At 34.5% G+C, this 19540-nt stretch overlaps 1 protein-coding gene across 3 annotated transcripts in view; it reads right to left on the bottom strand.

Annotated features, from left to right (window-relative positions):
- LOC123935830 (lysine-specific demethylase 6A-like) overlaps window positions 1-19540 on the bottom strand; it is a 183114-nt gene that overhangs the window by 68004 nt on the left and 95570 nt on the right. For all 3 annotated transcript variants that reach the window (XM_045996635.1, XM_045996636.1, XM_045996637.1), the window contains 3 exons: window positions 11435-11489; window positions 8216-8250; window positions 1075-1168 (listed from right to left, as the gene is read on the bottom strand). In XM_045996635.1, the coding sequence (XP_045852591.1) occupies window positions 1075-1168; window positions 8216-8250; window positions 11435-11489 (184 nt within the window). The remainder of the gene's footprint in view (window positions 1-1074; window positions 1169-8215; window positions 8251-11434; window positions 11490-19540) is intronic.

Here is a 19540-nt window from a genome sequence, read left to right as displayed (position 1 = left end):
TTTTTAAAAACCTTAAAGAGTAAGGCTCTATATCTTATTGATACTGGGTATTTTCATCAACATTCTAAATACAGTATTTAACCAAGAACAAAAACAATAAACAAAAACTCTCCTAGGCTTATGGAAAACTAATGAAAAATGGGTTTAAAGAGCAGTAAGAGCAGTACAGAGGGCCTGCTTAATAAACAGGTTTAGAATTACAGAAACAGAAATAGATAATGGAAAAACCAGAACATGACAAAATATGTTAAATTTACATTTAAGACAAAAGAAACCAGTGTTTAGTTTTGAGTCAAAAGAAGTGTATAAAATTACCTTTGCAAAAATACCACACTAAGGAAAAACTATGTTTAATTACTTTGACACAGACAGAATAATATAATGACATTATGAAGACACACATATTATCAAAAAACTTCATTAAAATTTAGAATTATCTGTTCAAACCAAATAGAAACAGTGAAAACAAATACAAACTCCAAAATATAAAATAGACATGATGAGTAACTAATAATATGAATTACTAAGGAATATTCATTATTATCTTCTAAGAAATAACAATATTAACTTTACATTAAACATTAGATTTTCTTATGAAAAACAAAATTTTAAGAAATGCTATAGAACATACAGAGTGAAATGTTCTATAATTTTTAACAGCCACTCAGAAGCTGTGTGCAAGATGTCAATTTATTAACTTCATAAAGTGGTATGCACATGAAAGTACTCAAACTTACTCCAGAGATCAAGTACAAGAGGTTAATACTGAGAGTTTAAAAAGACTAGTGCCACTGAAGCACTGAAGTTAGATGGGTTTTTGAGATGGACTGTGTTAGATAGTGGGTATGAATCAATTCTGGACAGAAGAAGAAAGGGAGTAATAGTTACAGAAGAACACTTAAAATATAAAGTATTTTAAATAAAATCTCAAATTAACACACGTTATCATTAACCTTAACGCATAATTTCAAATAAAAAGGGACTGTTAATGCAGAAGAGTTCCAACTGCACCCACCAACCACCCAAACATCTGTAATTAAAGGAATCTGTAGTAGAAAATAAATTTTTATATACCTAACTGTTGTAAAACAATTGCTTTTACTTGTACAGGTAGGTTTTCTGTCTGTAACAGTTGTTCATAGGCTTCTTTTGCAGAATGATATTTCCTCTAAAGTAGAAAAGAAGTCAAAGAAAAATAAAAGGATAAATCTTTAAATAAAAATAAAGATTTTAATAGGGAATTGATGACATGACTTAACTTTTCAAGTAATGAAATAGTAAGAACACTAAAATGTATACTATAAAGAATCAGTACTATATGAATTTAGATAATACAAAGTTTCTGTAATAAAAAATAATTGAATGTACGAAGTGAATTATTAATGGAATATTTCTTTAACCCTGGACAGCTACGTTGCAGAACAACTAAGAGCTGATAAAATTAACCTTCAATATAACAGGGTGTCAACAAAATACAACATTTAAAAGATCTGCTACATCCCAAAAGTTACATATAGAGTTAACTTCAACCTTACACATTATATAATAACATTCACAAAGCTGTACAAGTATTCTTTTGTTTGTCTGTTTGTACAAGTATTCTATTAGAAAATGTATAAACTAACTGGGAAGACTTTCAAAGATTCAAAGTATAAAGCAAATACATTTAAGTACTACTGTGTTTTACAAAACCTAACACAAGAGGAATGTAGGTAACATTTTAACTTTATACATCTCTCTTGTTGAAAATATTCTTGAAAAACACATACACAGGGTTGAAGACCTAACCCTTGTTCCACAGTTATGATACAAATAATGCTCATGATATTTAAGGTACAGACAAATTTCTAAGTGAGTCCTCTGCCCACAGTTCTCCCCAAAAAGTACTAATAAGACTGAACTCTATTACTATTAGCGTGTTTCTGTTTAATACAACTCCTCCATAACAGGAAAAACTAACAGAAAATTACAAAACATCATCATTTTAAAACTTTAAATTCAATTAATTAACATATTAATGCATTATTAGCATCAGAGGCAGAGTTTAGAGATTCATCAGTTAAAGCATTATCTCTTTAATGTATCTGGAAAAGCATTTAGTCATTTTTAAGGATAGTAAGGATAAAAATGTCATTTCAAGGATATTTGTATTAAATGAGTAGAGCAACATAACTAATTCAAATAAATGTATACATTGAGTTTCTTCCCTAACCAAATATGACCAAAACAATAATCTCAGGAGAAAAAAATTCAGTTTTTATTTCTATCATACGTGCATGTACAGCTATACAAACAGACGCCAACTCTATATCCACAAAGATGCCCATACATACAATGATAAAGACTTCCCCACACAAAATCAAAGCCAAATTTATCAGTTACAGGATATAAAATTAACAATGAAATATCAGTGGCATATTACCCACTAGATAAAGAATGATCCAAAAGTGAAATTCAGAAAACAATTCTACTTAAAAAAAAATTTAGGGGCGCCTGGGTGACTCAGTTGGTTTAGGGCTCCGCCTTCGGCTCAGGTCATGATCTGAGAGCCCTCAGCAGGGAGCCTGCTTCCCCCTCTCTCTCTGCCAGCCTCTCTGCCTACTTGCAACCTCTGTCTGTCAAATAAATAAATAAAATCTTTAAAAATTTTTTTTAGAAAATTACTGAGAATATAAAAGACTTGTATAAAACACCTAATTTTCTTTGTCCATTCATTTGTGAAAGAACATTGTATTTAGCAGTCAATAATTGTTCCCCATCCTGATTATTATGAAGATGTGAACACAGGATTGCAAATATCTCTTTGAAATCCTGATCGCCAATCTTCTGGGTAAATACTCAGAAGTGAGATTATTGGATCCTGTGGTAGCTTTTTTGAAGAAATCTTACATACTGGTTTTCATAGTATCTGCCCCATTTTTGCCATCCCAACAGCGTACCACGTTCCAATTACTCTCCATCCTAGCCAACATTTGCTTTTAGTTTTTTATTATAGATGTCTACATAGATGTAAATGATACCTCACTATGGTTTTTATTTAAATTTCCCTGATTAGTGACACTAAGCATTGTTTCATTATAGGCTGGCCATCTATATGTCTTCCACAGAGAAATTTCTATGCAAACACTTAACCCATTTTAAAACCCAGTTACTAGATTTCTTCTGCTATTGAGTTATAGTTATTCTTTATATATTTGCAAGATTAACCCCCTATTGTATTAAATGGCTTGCAAATATTTTCTCCCATTCTGTTACCTATCTTAGCACTCTGTGGATTGTTTCTTTTGCTGTGTAAAAGGGTTTTTTTTTTTTAAGATTTATTTATTTGAGAGGAAAAAAATGCACATGCATGCACAATCAGGGGGATGGCAGAGGGAAAAGAATCTCAAACACAAGCAGGAGGATATGCAGAGGGAAAGAATCTCAAGCAGACCACCCTGCCCACCCCCAATCAACTGAGCCACCCTGGCAGCCTTTTTAATCTGACGTGGTCCTTGGCAACTGGGTGGCTCAGCTGATTAAGCGTCTGCCTTCAGCACAAGTCATGATCCCCCAGTCCTGGGATCGAGTCCCACATTGGGCTTCCCACTCAGTGGGGAGACTACTTCTTCCTTCTCCTCCCAACTCCTTGCCCTCTCTATCTCTCTCTCTCCAATAAATAAATAAAATCTTAAAAAATAATAATTTGATGTGGTCCTAACAACTGATTTTGTTTTGTTACCTGTGCTTTTGGTGTCATATGCACGATACCACTGCCAAGACTGGTATAATGAAGCTCTTAGAAGACGCTCTTAGAAGTATTCATCTAAGAGTTCTACAGATTTGGTTCTACCTTCTTTTTAAGGGTTTAGCCCACTTTGGGTTTATATCTGTGTAAAAGGGTTCAAAACAGGGTTTCAATTTCAGTCTCCCACATACAGGTATTCAATTTTCCTAACACCATCTGTTGAATACCCCATTCTCTCTTCATTATGTATTCTTGGCACTTCTGTCAAACATCCACGGACCTCTAGGTTTACCTAGGGCTCTCTATTCTGCTCCAATGGTACACTAGGACATATTGTTTTCAGTGCTTTGTATCTGAAATCGAGAAATGAGGTATTCTCAGCTTTGTTCTTTCTCAAGAGATATCTATTTGTGATCTTTTTTTTTTTTTTAAGTTCCACTGGAATTAGAAAATCATTCTTCCTACAGCTATTAAAAATTCTATTGGGATTTTCATAGAAATGGAAGGTAATCTGTAAACCAATTTTGAATTCATTAACAAAAACCCATAGAAATGAGTGAAAACCATGTGTACAATTTAATAATAGTTTCCAAACAATAAACACAGGATATTTTTCTATTTGCTAGTCTTCTTACATCAATGTTTTTTACTTTCAGTATACAAATCTCTCATCTCCTTAAATTTACTTACAAAGTATTTTACTACTGAGGGTTCTATTTACATAAGACATTATGGTAAGTGAAATAAACCAATCACAGACAAATACTGCATGATTACATTTATATTAGATACACAAAATAGTCAAATTGATAGACTCAAAAAATGGAATGATGATTGACAGGATGAAAGAAAGTAGTCACAGGGAATTACTTATGGGAAAGAATGCAGTTTAGAAAATTAAATATGCTCTGGGTCTTAGATCTACTGTATATGAGTGCACAAACAGTCAACAATAGTACACTGTACACTTAAAATATAAACAGAGTAGGTCTCATGTTAAGTTTTTTAGCACAATAAACTGCAAATAATACTGCCAAAGTGTTCAAACAACTAGACACAAATGGCAAGAAATACTGTATTCATTGTTTGAAATTCTTAATATTAAAATGACAACACTACATAAAGCAATTTACAGATTCACTGCAATCACTAACAAAAGATCACGGCTCTCATTAAAGAGGTTTCTTTTTTAAATACCTCCTAAAACCATACGGAATTTCAAAGGACCTCAAAGTCAAACTATCTTGGAAAAACAAACAAAAATTGGAAGACTTACACATCCTGAGTTAAAAACTTAAGTTTCTTTCATAAATTCCTGTATTTTATCTTTTGCTTTCATTATAACAAAACTATAATAAAACAGTATGATATCAGAATAACAATGCACCCACACACAGAGACAAATGGAACAGACTTGAGACTCTAGAAATAAACTCACAATATCAGATAAACTGATTCTCTACGAGGGTTCCAAGAGTATTCAATGGAGAAAGAACAGTTTTTTCAACAAGTTGTGAACTCAATATCCATATGGAAATTAGTAAGTTGCAACCTTCTCTTACACCTTGGAAAAATAAACTAAAAATGGGGCGCCTGGGTGGCTCAGTTGGTTAAGTGTCTGACTCTTGACTTTGGCCCAGTTCATGATCTCAGGGTCTCTCTCCCTCCCTCTAACTCTCCCCCTGTTTATGCTTGCTTTCGCTTCCTCTGGAAAAAAAAAAAAAAAAGGAAAGAAAAGAAAAGAAAAATAAACTAATAATGAATTCAAGTCCTATATGTAAAAGATAGAACTATAAACTCTTAGAAGAAAAGAGAATGGGAAGCCTTTTTGAATTTGGATTTTACATTTATATTTTATATATGACAAAACTATAGACAACATTGATAAACTGGACTTAATTAAAAATATATTAAAACTTTTGTACATGAAAAGGTACTATGAGGATGGTACAAATCCCAAAAGGGATCAAAAATACACAGAAGGGGAGAAAATGTTTGCAAATAGCATATCTCAAGGGATCAATGTTCAGGGGATATAAAGAATTCCTAACAACTCAACAACAACAACAAAATCAACCCAATCACAAATGATCACAGGATCTGAATAAACATTTCTCCATGGACATGCCCAATAAGCACATGAAATAACCATCAAAACCACTAGTTAACAGGGAAATGAAAATCAGTATTACAATAAAATATAATTTCAAAACCATTATGCAGATAAAAATATAGAAAATAACAGGGAAGATGTGGAGAAATATGGACACTGTGTAATGCTGTATGCTATGTGCAGAGAAATGTAAAATGGTTTGGTCACTGCGGCTTCTGAAAAAAACGAAACATAAACTTATCACAGGACACAGCAATTCTAGCAGGTATATACCTAGAAGCACTGAAAACAGTGTTTCAGATATTTGTACTCCAATTTTTATAGCAGCATTACTTAAAATTGCCTCAAGGTAAAATTAACCTGCATTCACCCACAAGGGGATAGAAAATTTATTATTCAGTCACAAACACTAACGAAGCTCTGACACATGCTAGACATGGATAACCTTAAAGGTGATGTAGATGGAACAAGCAAGACACAAGAAAACAAATACAGCATTACTCTACTTGTAGCAGGCATCTAGAATACACAAATTTAAAGATATAAGGTAGAAGAGGGGTTACCAGAGATTAGGTAAAGGAAAGAACCAGAAAGGAATACATGGTTGGCTCTATTGATGCAGAAAAAAATTTAAAAATTCAACACCCGACAGAATTTAAAACCATTTCACAAAATTCAGTATCTTTCCATGAGAAAAACTTTGTCTCTATTAGGTATATTTCTCATGGAATTAGGTATAGAGGGGATAAGTGGCATTTACGAAAGGCCAAAGTGCTTTTCACAGCTTCATTCATAATTGCCACAATTTGATATCCTTCGTGGGATCAATGTATTAATAAACTGTAGTCCATCCAGATAATAAAATATTATTCAGAGATAAACAGAACTGAGCTATCAAGCCATGAAGAAATAAAGGAAACTTAAATGCACATTAAATGAAAAAAGCCAATCTGAAAAGGATTGTAAATATACTATGCTTCCAAATCTGACATTCTGAAAAAGGCAAAAACTATGAAATACTCTAGCTATATCATTAAAAGGATTAAAAAGAAAGGTATGCTGACCATAAGTGGCCTAATAATATTAAGATATTTAAAGGCATTCCAGTATTACAGAAAAACACAGGAAACTATTCTAAAATAATGTCTTATTATAAACATCCACAAACAAAGTTAAAAAGTCAGGAAACGACAGACATTGGCAAGGATGTGGAGAAACAGGAACTCTCTTATATTGCTGGTGGGAGCACAAGCTGGCACAACTATTCTGGAACAATATGGAGGCTCCTCAGAACATTGAACATAGAGCTACTCTACGACCCAGCAACTGCACTAGTAGGTACTTATCCTAAAGATACAAATCTTTAGGGTAAATACCAACTGGTGGTGATCTGAAGGGGCATGTGCACCCCAATGTTTATAGCAGCAATGTCCACAATAGCCAAACCATGCAAAGAGCCCAGATGTCCATCGACAGAAGAATGGATAAAGATGTGGCATACGTATAGTAGTACTACTCAACCACCCAAAACAAACAAAACAAAACAAAAACCACAAAATCTTGTCACTTGCAACATCCTGTATGGAACTAGAAGGAATTATGCTAAGGGAAATAACTCAATCAGAGAAAGACAATTATCATTATGATTTCACTAATATGTGAAATTTAAGAAACAAAACAGAATTAGCTAGGGGAAAGGAGAGAAAGACAAAATCAGAGAGGGAGAGAAACCATAAGAAACAAATTGAGTGTTGCTGGAGGGAGTTTGGGGGCTGGGATAAATGGGTGATGGACATTAAGGAGAGCATGTGATGTAATGAGCACTCATGTCACACAGGACTGATGAATCACCAAACTATACCTCTGAAACTAATAATACTCTATATGTAAATTAATTGATTTTAAATAAAAAACATCCAAAAACATTTTGAAAAATAAATCAGACATTAATATCAAATGGTAGAAAACTGAAGTACAGTCATTTCACAGCATGCAAATGATTTAAGTTTAGAGACAAACCATATTAAAGGACGGACAGTTTCCATATTCAGCAAGCAGAATGTCTGGAGAATTTATTAAATTACAGGAGTTGAAGGGACTACAAACACTATACACATATTGAAAACAAACCTCAAAAACCTTCATATCTTTTTCACTAAGCAATATTACAAATACATGTAATGAGTATAAATATATACATATGATATACATATATGTACATATATACATATGATTATATTAAATATATGATCTGAGAAATCAATCAAATGGATTATTTCACTTAAAGCATGAAATTGCCTTATAAAATTTGTTTCACTTAGAGCATGAAGAGGATTCTGTTTAAGATTTTGTTCTTGTTTAGTTAAAGCACTTACCTGGGTTTCATACAAGTGGGCAATATGAAACTGAACTGCAATATGAAATCATGGAAAAGAATTAATTACAGGAGAGTTGACTTAATGTAATAGAAATAAAGAAAATGTAAAATATAAGGAAATGCTAAAACCAAATATTATAAATTTTATTTAGGAGTGTGTCTTTTGTGTTTACTTAAATAACATGAAAATAAATCTGCTAAAGACCCAAAGCATATAAAGAAAACTTACTGGAAGTCATTATTAAATTAAAATGTAATTTTAATTACTTAATGTTAACTCTAGAAAACTTTAACATATTTGGAGCATTAAAAATCAACCATAAATATATGAAGCTCAAATCAGCAATAACAACTAAATATATCTTTTAAATGTATGTATCATAACACAACATTCACAAACTTTCACCTTACAAATAAAGTTACTATTTAATAGACAAGTTTTCTAAATATATAAAAGCTGTGCCTTTATAGTAAATCCTAAAAAAGCACTTCCTTATAAGTAATAGATCAGTGTAATACAAATAACACATAGGGGAAATGAGTACTTTTCAGGTTTTTAGTATTAGGCAGCTTTAATTTAAAAAAAAAAAGTCAAACCACCTAAAAAGCAAGATTATGAAGTAATCTTGTGAAAAATCAAATAAAGTAGAACATTTTGCTTCCCCTTTTTTGGGAGCTCTTCCTATTGCCCAATTCCCAATCACTGGAGGATTACTGATTCAGTGAAGACCATAATGGTTGATAAAGATCACAAAAATTTTAACTAAAATTTAGTTTTATGCATTTTACGTGTTAGGGCCAATTTAATGTTAAAACCTGTTTAACTGTTAGGGCCTGCTTAGCCAGAGCAACTCCATATTGCCTGGGTAGCCATATTGTTGTTTACATCCATGGACTTCATTCCGGGAATAAATGCCCCAGTAGTTCCTGGTATGGTTCCGGGTATCCATTCCGGGAGTAAATACCTTAACAATAGAAGTCACGTACCTTAGGTCTGCCCTATAAAACCAGCCTGTGAGATCGGGAGGGGGTCGCTCTCTTCGGAGGCGGCCCTGGCCAGTCAGTCTGACTTCTAATGCTTGGCATAGAATAAAGCTTCACATAACTTTCACTTTGTCTGTCTCGTTCCCCTGGCCGGTCAGTCTAACTTCTAATGCTTGGCATAGAATAAGGCTTTGCATAACTTCCACTTTGTCTCAGTCTCGTTCCTTTGATAACGGACCCCAACATTATGGTTTTCGTTTGTTAATGAGAAAAATATTATTTTCTTCTTGCTTTGTTAGTTAGATTCTAAGTAGGAGAATCTGTCAAAATTATATAATTTATGTGAATTTTTTTTTTTTTTTTAAACACTCTCACAGGGGTGATGAAATCTGCTGGAAGAAAAGTACCACGATGTGTCTTTCTCTCCTTTTCTTCTCCTTCCTCAAACTTTCTCTCTCACTGAATACCACAAAGATAAAATTCATTCTAGGAAGCATGAAAAAATTCAAATTCTTAAGGTTAGCTTTTACAGATTCTGATTCAGGGGTGCCTGAGTGGCCCAGCTGCTACTGTTCTTGGTAAAGGTTCAGGTCAGGTCATGATCCTGGGATCAAGCTCCATGCTCGGCAGGGAGTCTGCTTGAGGACTCTCTCCATCTGTCCCCCCACCTGCTGCTCATTCTCTCTCCTTGCAAAATAAATGAATAAATCTTAAAAGAAAAAAAAAAAGATACTGGTTCAGTTAGCCTGGTTTTAAAGGCCTGGAAAACTCTCAGGAAGTTCCCCACCCTTCTAATAACTTCTCTATATCCAGGTTGGAGAACACTGTATTAGTATCCATAAATTCCTTTCCATAAAAAAGAAATTGTCCTCAAAATTCTATATTTAACTCTAAAATCAAACAACTTTTTGGTACAAAAAGGGGTTACACGTTGCATGTTAATCACCTTCCATGAAGAATAAAAATGTCTTCCCTAGAGAGGACAAAATACTATCACAAGATAACGAAACAAAAAGAAACTAACAGCAACAACAAAGAGTCTATTTGTAGGTTTTTTTCATTTTGTAGGTTATTTTGTTCTGTAAGTAAAGAGATATTTTATTTTATAGACTCATTTTACAGGCTAAGAAATTTTATGGGTGAAGATACTTTATCTAAAGGCTAAAATCTTTATTTTACATGTTCCAATTTTCTTTCTTTCTTGATGCCCTTTCCCAAGATAGCTCTCCTTACCATGCCACGTCCAGTTACTACTAATCTCATCTTACATCATTATTGGAAGAAAAATGGATTATAGGTAAAAAGAAATAAGGTAAAAAGACATGGAAAATCACTATCTCGATTTCCCAAACTTCACATGCATCTAATAAATGGTAAAGAAAGCAAAGATCAGCGAACTGGCACCCAAATACCATCTGAACTTCCTCGAGATTTTAGTCTCAGATTCCATGTCTCTGGCTCACAACTGTGTAAGATACAGTGTTATCTTTTATAAGGTATTTCATTCTTAAATGTTCTTTGACAGAATAGCATAAAAATACAACTACAAAAAATGCTCAACCTAGCACTTTTCAATTATACACACTGAAATTTGGACAATGGTGTCAACAATGGTCTTGAAATTTAAATGTTAATTTTTGTTAATTACTACACTAGACTGTAAGTCCAAAAGAAAATCATATATGAGATTTTTCTATCACCTAATTATTTTCAAAAATAATAATGGTACACATTCATTTGCTATTTCTAAAGAAAAAAGTATACACTTATTTAAAGAAACTATACATTTATGATTTACTAACAATGAAATAAATTTTCCATTCAGTTTTTAACTTTACTTTGAATTCTTAGGATCTTCCCAGTTTTACAAGCGCAGTAAGAATTTCAAAAAATAATCATGTTCTGAGGAATATTCAAATCCTCCACAATATTAACAGAAGGAAAAGAAATCATTTTTCCACTAAAGTAGATAGTTGAACAACCACTACCTAGTGATACCACTCAATTAGAAACTAGACATTTCTATTCTTAAAAGAAGTAATCGTGTTGAGTATCTTTAACAACCACCACCTACCCAAATCAACCCATGTAGTCTTTGACTCAGGGCTGTGCGCTTCCACTCTTATTCTCAACAACTCAAAGACAGAAACAAAAATACAGTAGATTTGAAAAGGTTTTTATGGTCATGATTTCCCAAAGAGACAAAAGACTTACTATACTTAGAAATACTTACTTTCAACACTGGACAAAGTACAGGGATTACAGTCAATCAAAGCTAACTGAAAATGCTGTGAGAGAAAAGCAAAAATATTAATACATTAAGCTCTGAGCTACGTAAAATCAACTTTTATATTTTAGGCTCTGTAAGATGTAACATGTAGAACTTCTATTAGATGGAAAACACAAACCTATTTCAGTATTCAAGCAAAAAATTAAGTTACAGAAATATTTAATGACTCACGCTTTATAATTCATTATATAAGAATGGAAAAGTCCAACGGTATCTTTAAGAACATAAATGATTTTTAAAAAATTATTTCAAAATGAAACTTCAAATTCAGAAACTGGAAAATTCTATGAGAATTATCTTAAAGAATAAAATATATTTGCTTTCACTGATCTTCCATATCGTTGTATTTCAAGACAGTTTAAAGCTGTAACCCCACATCTGTAACAAATGACCCATGTTCGGGGCACATGGATGGCTCAGTCACTTAAACATCATCCTGGGTTCCTGGGATCAAGTCCCATGTCAGGCCTCCTGCTCAGCAGAGAGTCTGCTTCTTCTCGCTCTCCCCTCCCCTGCCTCCTGCTCATGCACTCTCTCATTCTCTCTCAAATAAGTAAGATTTTAAAACAAACAAACCAATGTTCAATTTCATCTGTGGGCTGATTACACTATCCTTTTAAAAACTAAACTATATATTGTGTGTAAAATATGAAGAATCCTTCATTAAATATAATACTAACAATATATAGCGCACTACTTATTATATCAAATAAGTATAACACACAATGTAGATTTGTAACTGTCTAGACACATTTATATCTAGTGTATCCTGAATAAACATATTAGACAGAAAAACTAATATTACCAACCATTTGCTAATCAGTAAATACATAACAATATGTAATTTATATTATATGGTAATACACAATATTTGCTAATATTAGTTAATAATATATAATTTATATTATAGGATATCTAATAACACATAATATAATTATATACAAGTCATTCATTAACCTATTTGTAGATATTAAAAACACAGATAACGTTAATATGTGAAAAAACCAATCATTATTAAAAACACTAAGTTCTAACATCTATTACTTGCCACCATAAACATCACTAACATAAACTGCTCAACAGAAGACAATAAGCACTTGATTTTTTTTTAAAGATCTTATTTATTTATTTGACAGAGAGAGAGAGACAGCAAGAGAGGGAACACAAGCAGGGGGAGTAGGAGACAGAGAAACAGGCTTCCCACTGAGCAGGGAGGGAGGTGTGGGGCTCAATCCCAGGACCCTAGGATCATGACCTGAGCAAAAGACAACATTCAATGACTGAGGCACCCAGGTGCCCCAAGCACTTGAATTTTTAAAGTTAAATGAAAAATAAGGCCTTTTGATCATTCTAGAAAGTATTCCCACAAAGTACATTCCATTTTAAAGTTCCCATTTATTTTCTAATGCTAAAATAATCAATTATAGTATCATTAAGTAACCAAAGGACAAATTGTTAAAATATCAACTACAGAAATGCTATTCATACGTACAATGTGTATATTAAAAAAAAAATCATGAGACATGCTGATGTCTTTCAAGTCTGAAATACCAAGCTGTACAAGTAGTTCAAACAGTATATTCTCCAAGTTTTAAAAACCACTCTTACATGCAGAATTAATGTAGAATTCACTGGAATACGTAACTATTCTTCTTCAAATAGCCTCAGATAATGACCCAAAAAAAGGTTTCTATCTGATACTGTAATCAAAAAATAGTTCCAAATAGCATCCAAGGTAGAAACACTTAGAGTGGCAACACTCTTTTTTTCTTTTTTTAAAGATTTTATTTATTTATTTGACAGAGAAGAGATCACAAGTAGGCAGAGAGGCAGGCAGAGAGAGAGAGGGGGAAGCCGAGAGCCCGATGCGGGGCTCGATCCCAGGACCTGGAACCATGACCTGAGCCGAAGGCAGAGGCTTTAACCACCCAGGTGCCCCAAGAGTGGCAACTCTTTGTTAGGCTTGTGTAAGATACGCAGACCAACCTTTCTAACAAACAGTACTTGGAAAACTGGCCATCTACATGGAAAATAATTAAAGCTGAGCCCTATCTTACACCATACACAAAATTTAACACAAAATGGATTAGATATGTTAATATAACAAACTATAAAACTGCTAGAAGATATGAAGGAAAATCTTTACAAACTCTAATTCAGGCAGTAACTTCTCAGCTATGACACTAAAGGCATACACAACAAAAAAAATTAAATATTCTGCAGATAAAAGATTACCCATAGAGTGAGAAGAAAACCCACAGACTGGGAGAATCTATTTGCAAATCATAGACCTGATAAGACATTAATATCCACAGTATATAAAAAAAACTCCTATGACTCCTATGACTCAAGAGGAGAACAAAGAACCCAATTTAAAAATGAGCAAAGGATTTGAGTAAATATTTCTCCAAAGACAAAGCAAATGGTCAATATGCATCAGAAGGCACTTAAAATTAGTCATTACAGAAATGCAAAATAAAATCCCAATGTATTATCAATTCATTTTTTAAAAAGGAAGATTGATAATTTTTTCTTCTTAATGAAAGGAAAGAAAAGGAAGTGCTGACAATGATGTGAAGATTCTGAAACCTTTGTAATGCTGGTGTGAATGTACAATGGTGTGAATGTATAATGTACAGGCACTGTAAAAATCCTTATTTTTTCTTTTAAAAATTTTATTTAAGGGGATGCCTGGGTGGCTCAGTGGGTTAAGCCTCTACCTTCGGCTCAGGTCATTGTCTCAGAGTCCTGGGATCGAGTCCTGCATCAGGCTCCCTGCTCTTCCTCCTCTCTCTCTGCCTGCTTCTCTGCCTGCTTGTGATCTCTGTCTGTCAAATAAATAAATAAAATCTTAAAAAAAAAAAAAAAAAAAAAAAAAAAGAATAGTAATAATAAATAAATATTTTTATTTAAGTGAGAGAGAAAGACTGAGAAAACAGGTGGGAGGAATGGCAGAGGGAGAAGCAGACTCCCTGGGAAGGAAGGAGTCCAATGCAGTATTCACTCCCAGGACCCTGGGATTATTACCTGAACCAAAGGCAGACACTTAAATAAGTAAGCCACCTAGGCACTCTTTAAAAAACTTTAGCAAGACGGGGCGCCTGGGGGCTCAGTGGGTTAAGCCGCTGCCTTTGGCTCAGGTCATGATCTCAGGGTCCTGGGATCGAGTCCCGCATCCGGCTCTCTGCTCAGCAGGGAGCCTGCTTCCCTCTCTCTCCCTCTGCCTGCCTCTCTGTCTACTTGTAATCTCTCTCTGTCAAATAAATAAATGAAATCTAAAAACAAAAACAAAAAAAAGTTCTCCTAAAAAACTTTAGCAAGAATATTAATATAAGTCAACTATACCATATGTTCATCAATTACTCTCCTAGGTATACTTCCAAAGAACGAGAAGAAGGGACTCAAACACATACCTGTAAACCAATATTCACAGAAGCATTGTCCACAGCCACCAAAGTGGAAAAACCAAAATGTCCATCAATATGTAAATGAATAAAAAGACTTATACATACGCAATGTCTATTACTGAGCCAAAAAAAGAAATGGTACACTGGTATATGAATACATATAAACCCTGAAAATATTATTTAGTGAAATAAGCCAGAGGGGCGCCTGGGTGGCTCAGTGGTTTAAGGCCTCTGCCTTCGGCTCGGGTCATGGTCTCGGGGTCCTGGGATCGGGCCCCACATCGGGCTCTCTGTTCGGCGGCGAGCCTGCTTTCTCCTCTCTCCCTCTCTCCCTGCCTCTCTGCCTACTTGTGATCTCTGTCTCAAATAAATAAATAAATAAATCTTTAAAAAAAAAAAGAAAGAAATAAGCCAGACACAAAAGGACAAGTATTGTGTGATTCCATTTACGTTCAGCCAGACAGATAATATTACAGGGGTACCAAGGGCTGGATTATGAAAGAATGAGAATCCACAGTTTAATGGGTACAGAATTTTTGTACTATGCTGGAAAACATGGGAAATGAACAGTGATGACAGTTATAGAACCTTACGAATATACTTAATGTTACTGAATTATACACCTAAATGATAAACACATTTCAATGTCATGTGTGATGCACACATTTCAATTGGGGCGCCTGGGTTACTCAGTTCATTGGCTGTCCACCTTCAGCTCAGGTCATAATCCCAGAGTCCCAGGATCAAGTCCCACCCACATGGGCTCCCAGTTCCACGGGGAGTCTGCTTCTCCCTCTGATCTTCTCCCCTCTCATGCTCTCTCTCACTCTCAAATAAATAAAATCTTTAAAAAATAAGAATATAAAATAATTAGTATTATTTATGATACAGTATAATAAAAATAATACTTTAATAATTCAAGATAATACCTGGAAAAATTAGGTTGGCCCATATGTAATACATTTCATACATTTTAAAGCTTTAAAATGTATTCTGGGGGCCCTGGGTGATACAATCAATTAAACATCAGACCCTTGGTTTCAGTTCAGGTTATGAACTCAAGGTTCTGAGATAAAGCTCCATCTCAGGCTGCAAGCTCAGCAAAGATCCTGCTAAAGTTTCTTTCTCCCTCTTCCTCTGCACTTCCCAGTGTGTGCTCTCTCTCTAAAACTAATAAATCTTTAAAAGAATTATACATATTATTTCCTGAAATGGGACAAATTATTAACATGAATATGGCCTTTAAACAGTAAATACTTTAGTCATTAATATACCAATATTAAGGATAATTAAGAACAAATAATGCACAGAACCATGGAGACACTGAGGGTATGAAGTTCCAAAAAATAAACCCATTTTTAGCAATATTCAATCCTGATCACAATATATTGCATACTGCAGACATGCAAGATATAAACACTGGATGAAACTTTGATGAGATGTATGAACTCTTTATACTATTTCTTACATGTATATTTACTATAATCTGAAAATATAAAGTTAATAATAAACCAAAACTGATACATGAATTTACTCAAGAAACTTCCAACATTTGGGGCGCCTGGGTGGCTCAGTGGTTAAAGCCTCTGCCTTCAGCTCGGGTTATGATCCCAAGGTCCTGGGACTGAGGTCCGAATCGGGTTCTCTGCTCAGCGGGGAGCCTGCTTCCCACCCCTCCACCACCCTACACCCCCACTCCACCTACTGTGATCTCTGTCAAATGAATAAATAAAATTAAAAAAAAAAAAAAATTCCCAACGTTTGAGTACTTAGAATAGTGTTTTTATTTTCTCATTCTGCAAGCCAAGTGTGTCTCCATAATGTGATAACACAGCAAGACAAAACTTTTTTTTTTTAAGATTTGTATTTATTTATTTGACAGATCACAAGCAGGCAAAGAGGCAGGCGGAGAGAGGATGGGAAGCAGGCTCTCTACCGAGCAGAAAACCCGACATGGGACTCAATCCCAGGACCCCGGAATCATGACCTGAGTCAAAGGCAGAGGCTTTAACCCACTGAGCCACTCAGGCGCCCAAGACAAAACTATTTTAAAATATATGTACTACTAAAAGCAAAACATATTTAATAAATGCTTTCCTTTGCACAGGAAGAATGGCGTAACAGTCACACTTCATGCTTAAGTCTTATTTATCTTGAAACTAGATATTACAATGCAATGTGTGAAAAAGATCTTTCCTAAATGAGACAACAAACTGACCCTGAAAGAATTTAAGATAATAGTATTTCAGTACTATTATTACAGTAAAACCCCCAAATCAAAGAGTTGTATATAATTTAAATCACCCTGCATTTAATCTGAGTATTCTAGATCTTACGATGAAACCTGTCTTGCAGGAGGAGAAATCCAAACCAAAGGCAACATAAAATATTAAACATTTTCAAACACTGCAAACCTTGAAAACCTCTATACAAAAAACAAAGGCAACAGAGACAAAACAAAAACAAGTTGGACTATATCAAACACACACACACACACACACACACACACACACACACAGGAAACCAGCAAAATTAAAGGGCAATATACCAAATGAGAAAAAAAAATGTACAAATCACTTATCAGATAGGTTAACCACCAAAATATATAAAGAATTCATTAAACAGAATTGCAAAAAAGAAAAGAAGCAATCTGATTAAAAACAAGCAGAGTATCTGCAATGACAACTTTCCAAGAAAGACTAAACATGGCCTACCAGTACATTAAAAAAATACTCAACATTACTTATCACCAAGGAAATCCAAATCCAAACTATAAATACTCAACATTACTTATCACCAAGGAAATCCAAATCCAAACTGTAATGAGATATTACATCACACCTGTCAGAATGGCAGAATCAAGAAAACAAAAAACAAGTGTTGGCAAAGATATGGAGAAAATGTACTACTGGTGGTACTGTAAACTGGTTCAGCCTTTGTGGAAAACAGTATGGAAATTCCTCAAAAAATTAAAAATTCAACTACAATACAATTCAGCAATCCTACCTCTGAGTTCACCCCACCAAAGAAACTAAAACACTAACTCAAAAAGATATATGCACCTCCATGGTCTTAGCAGCATTATATACAACCAAGAGAGGGAAACACCTTAAGAAGTGTCTATCAGGATAGATGAATGAATAAAGAAAATACTGTATTTATCTACATATACATATATATAATGGAACATTAATCCATCATTAAATATGAAATCCTGCCATTTAACAACATCGATGGACCTAGAAGGTATTGTGTTTTGTGAAGTAAGACGAAAATCCTGTGTTATCATGTATATGGAGAACACAAAATTTTCAAAAAACTTGAATTTAAAAAACAAAAAGCAGAGTGCCTGGGTGGGTCAGATGGTTAAGCATCTGCTTTCGGCTCAGGTCATGATCCTGGGATCCTGGGACTGAGCCCCACATCTGGCTCCCTGCTTTGTGGAGAGCCTACTTCTCCCTCTTCCTCTCCCTGCTGTTACCCCTGCTTGTGCTCCCTGTCTCTCTGTCAAATAAATAAATACAACTTTAAAAACAAAGAAAGCAATCAGAAAAAGACATTTTCTTTAATAAATTATGTTGGGAAAACTGGACAGTAACATGGAAAAGAATGACTAGACCAGTTTTTTAGAGAATACACAAAAACAAATTTGAAATGGATTAAATCCTAAATGTGAGATATGAAACCATAAAAGTCCGAGAAGAAAGCACAGGCAGTAACCTCCTAGACTACAAGCCATAGCAACATTTTTCTAGATACGTTTCCTGAGGCAAGGAAAATAAAGCAAAATAACCTACTGGCACTTCAACAAAATCAAAACCTTCTGGGGACACCTGGGTCCATTAAGTATCTGACTCTTGATTTGGCTCTAGTCATGATCTCAGGATCATGATACAAGCCCTGCATGGGTCCTGGGCTGAGTTGGGCATAGAGCCTGCTTAAGATGCTTAAGATTTTCTGTCTCCTCGACGTGGATGGAACTAGAGGGTATCATGCTTAGTGAAGTCAGTCAATCGGAGAAAGACAACTATCATATGATCTCCCTGATATGAGGACATGGAGATGAAACATGGGGGGTTAGGGGGATAGAAGAAGAATAAATGAAACAAGATGGGATTGGGAGGGAGACAAACCATAAGTGACACTTAATCTCACAAAACAAACTGGGGTTTGCTGGGGGGAGGTGGGGTTGGGAGAGGGGGGGTGGGGTTATGGACATTGGGGAGGGTATGTGCTATGGTGAGTGCTGTGAAGTGTGTAAACCTTGCGATTCACAGACCTGTACCCCTGGGGATAATAATACATTATATGTTTATTAAAAAAAAAAACGAAATAAATAAAAAATTAAAAAAAAAAAGATTTTTCTGTCTCCCTCTCCATTTGTCCCTCTCCCACTCTCCCCAAAAAAAAAAAAAAAAGCTTTCTGAACAGGAAAGGAAACAATCAGGAAAACTAAAAGGCAACACAATACACTACAGGTGTTGGAGAGCATATGGACAAAAAGGAACCCTCTTGCACTACTGGCAGGAATGCAAACTGCTGTAGCCACGCTGGAAAATAGTACAAAGGGTCCTCAAATAGTAAAAAACAGAGCTCATCCTATGACCTAGCAATCAGACTACTGGGTTAGAATACAAAAAAC

The sequence above is a fragment of the Meles meles genome, chromosome Y (genome assembly GCF_922984935.1).
Source record: "Meles meles chromosome Y, mMelMel3.1 paternal haplotype, whole genome shotgun sequence".
Lineage (NCBI taxonomy): Eukaryota > Metazoa > Chordata > Mammalia > Carnivora > Mustelidae > Meles > Meles meles.
Note: the sequence above shows the minus strand (reverse complement) of the source record. Positions and strands in the feature narration are given on the sequence as shown.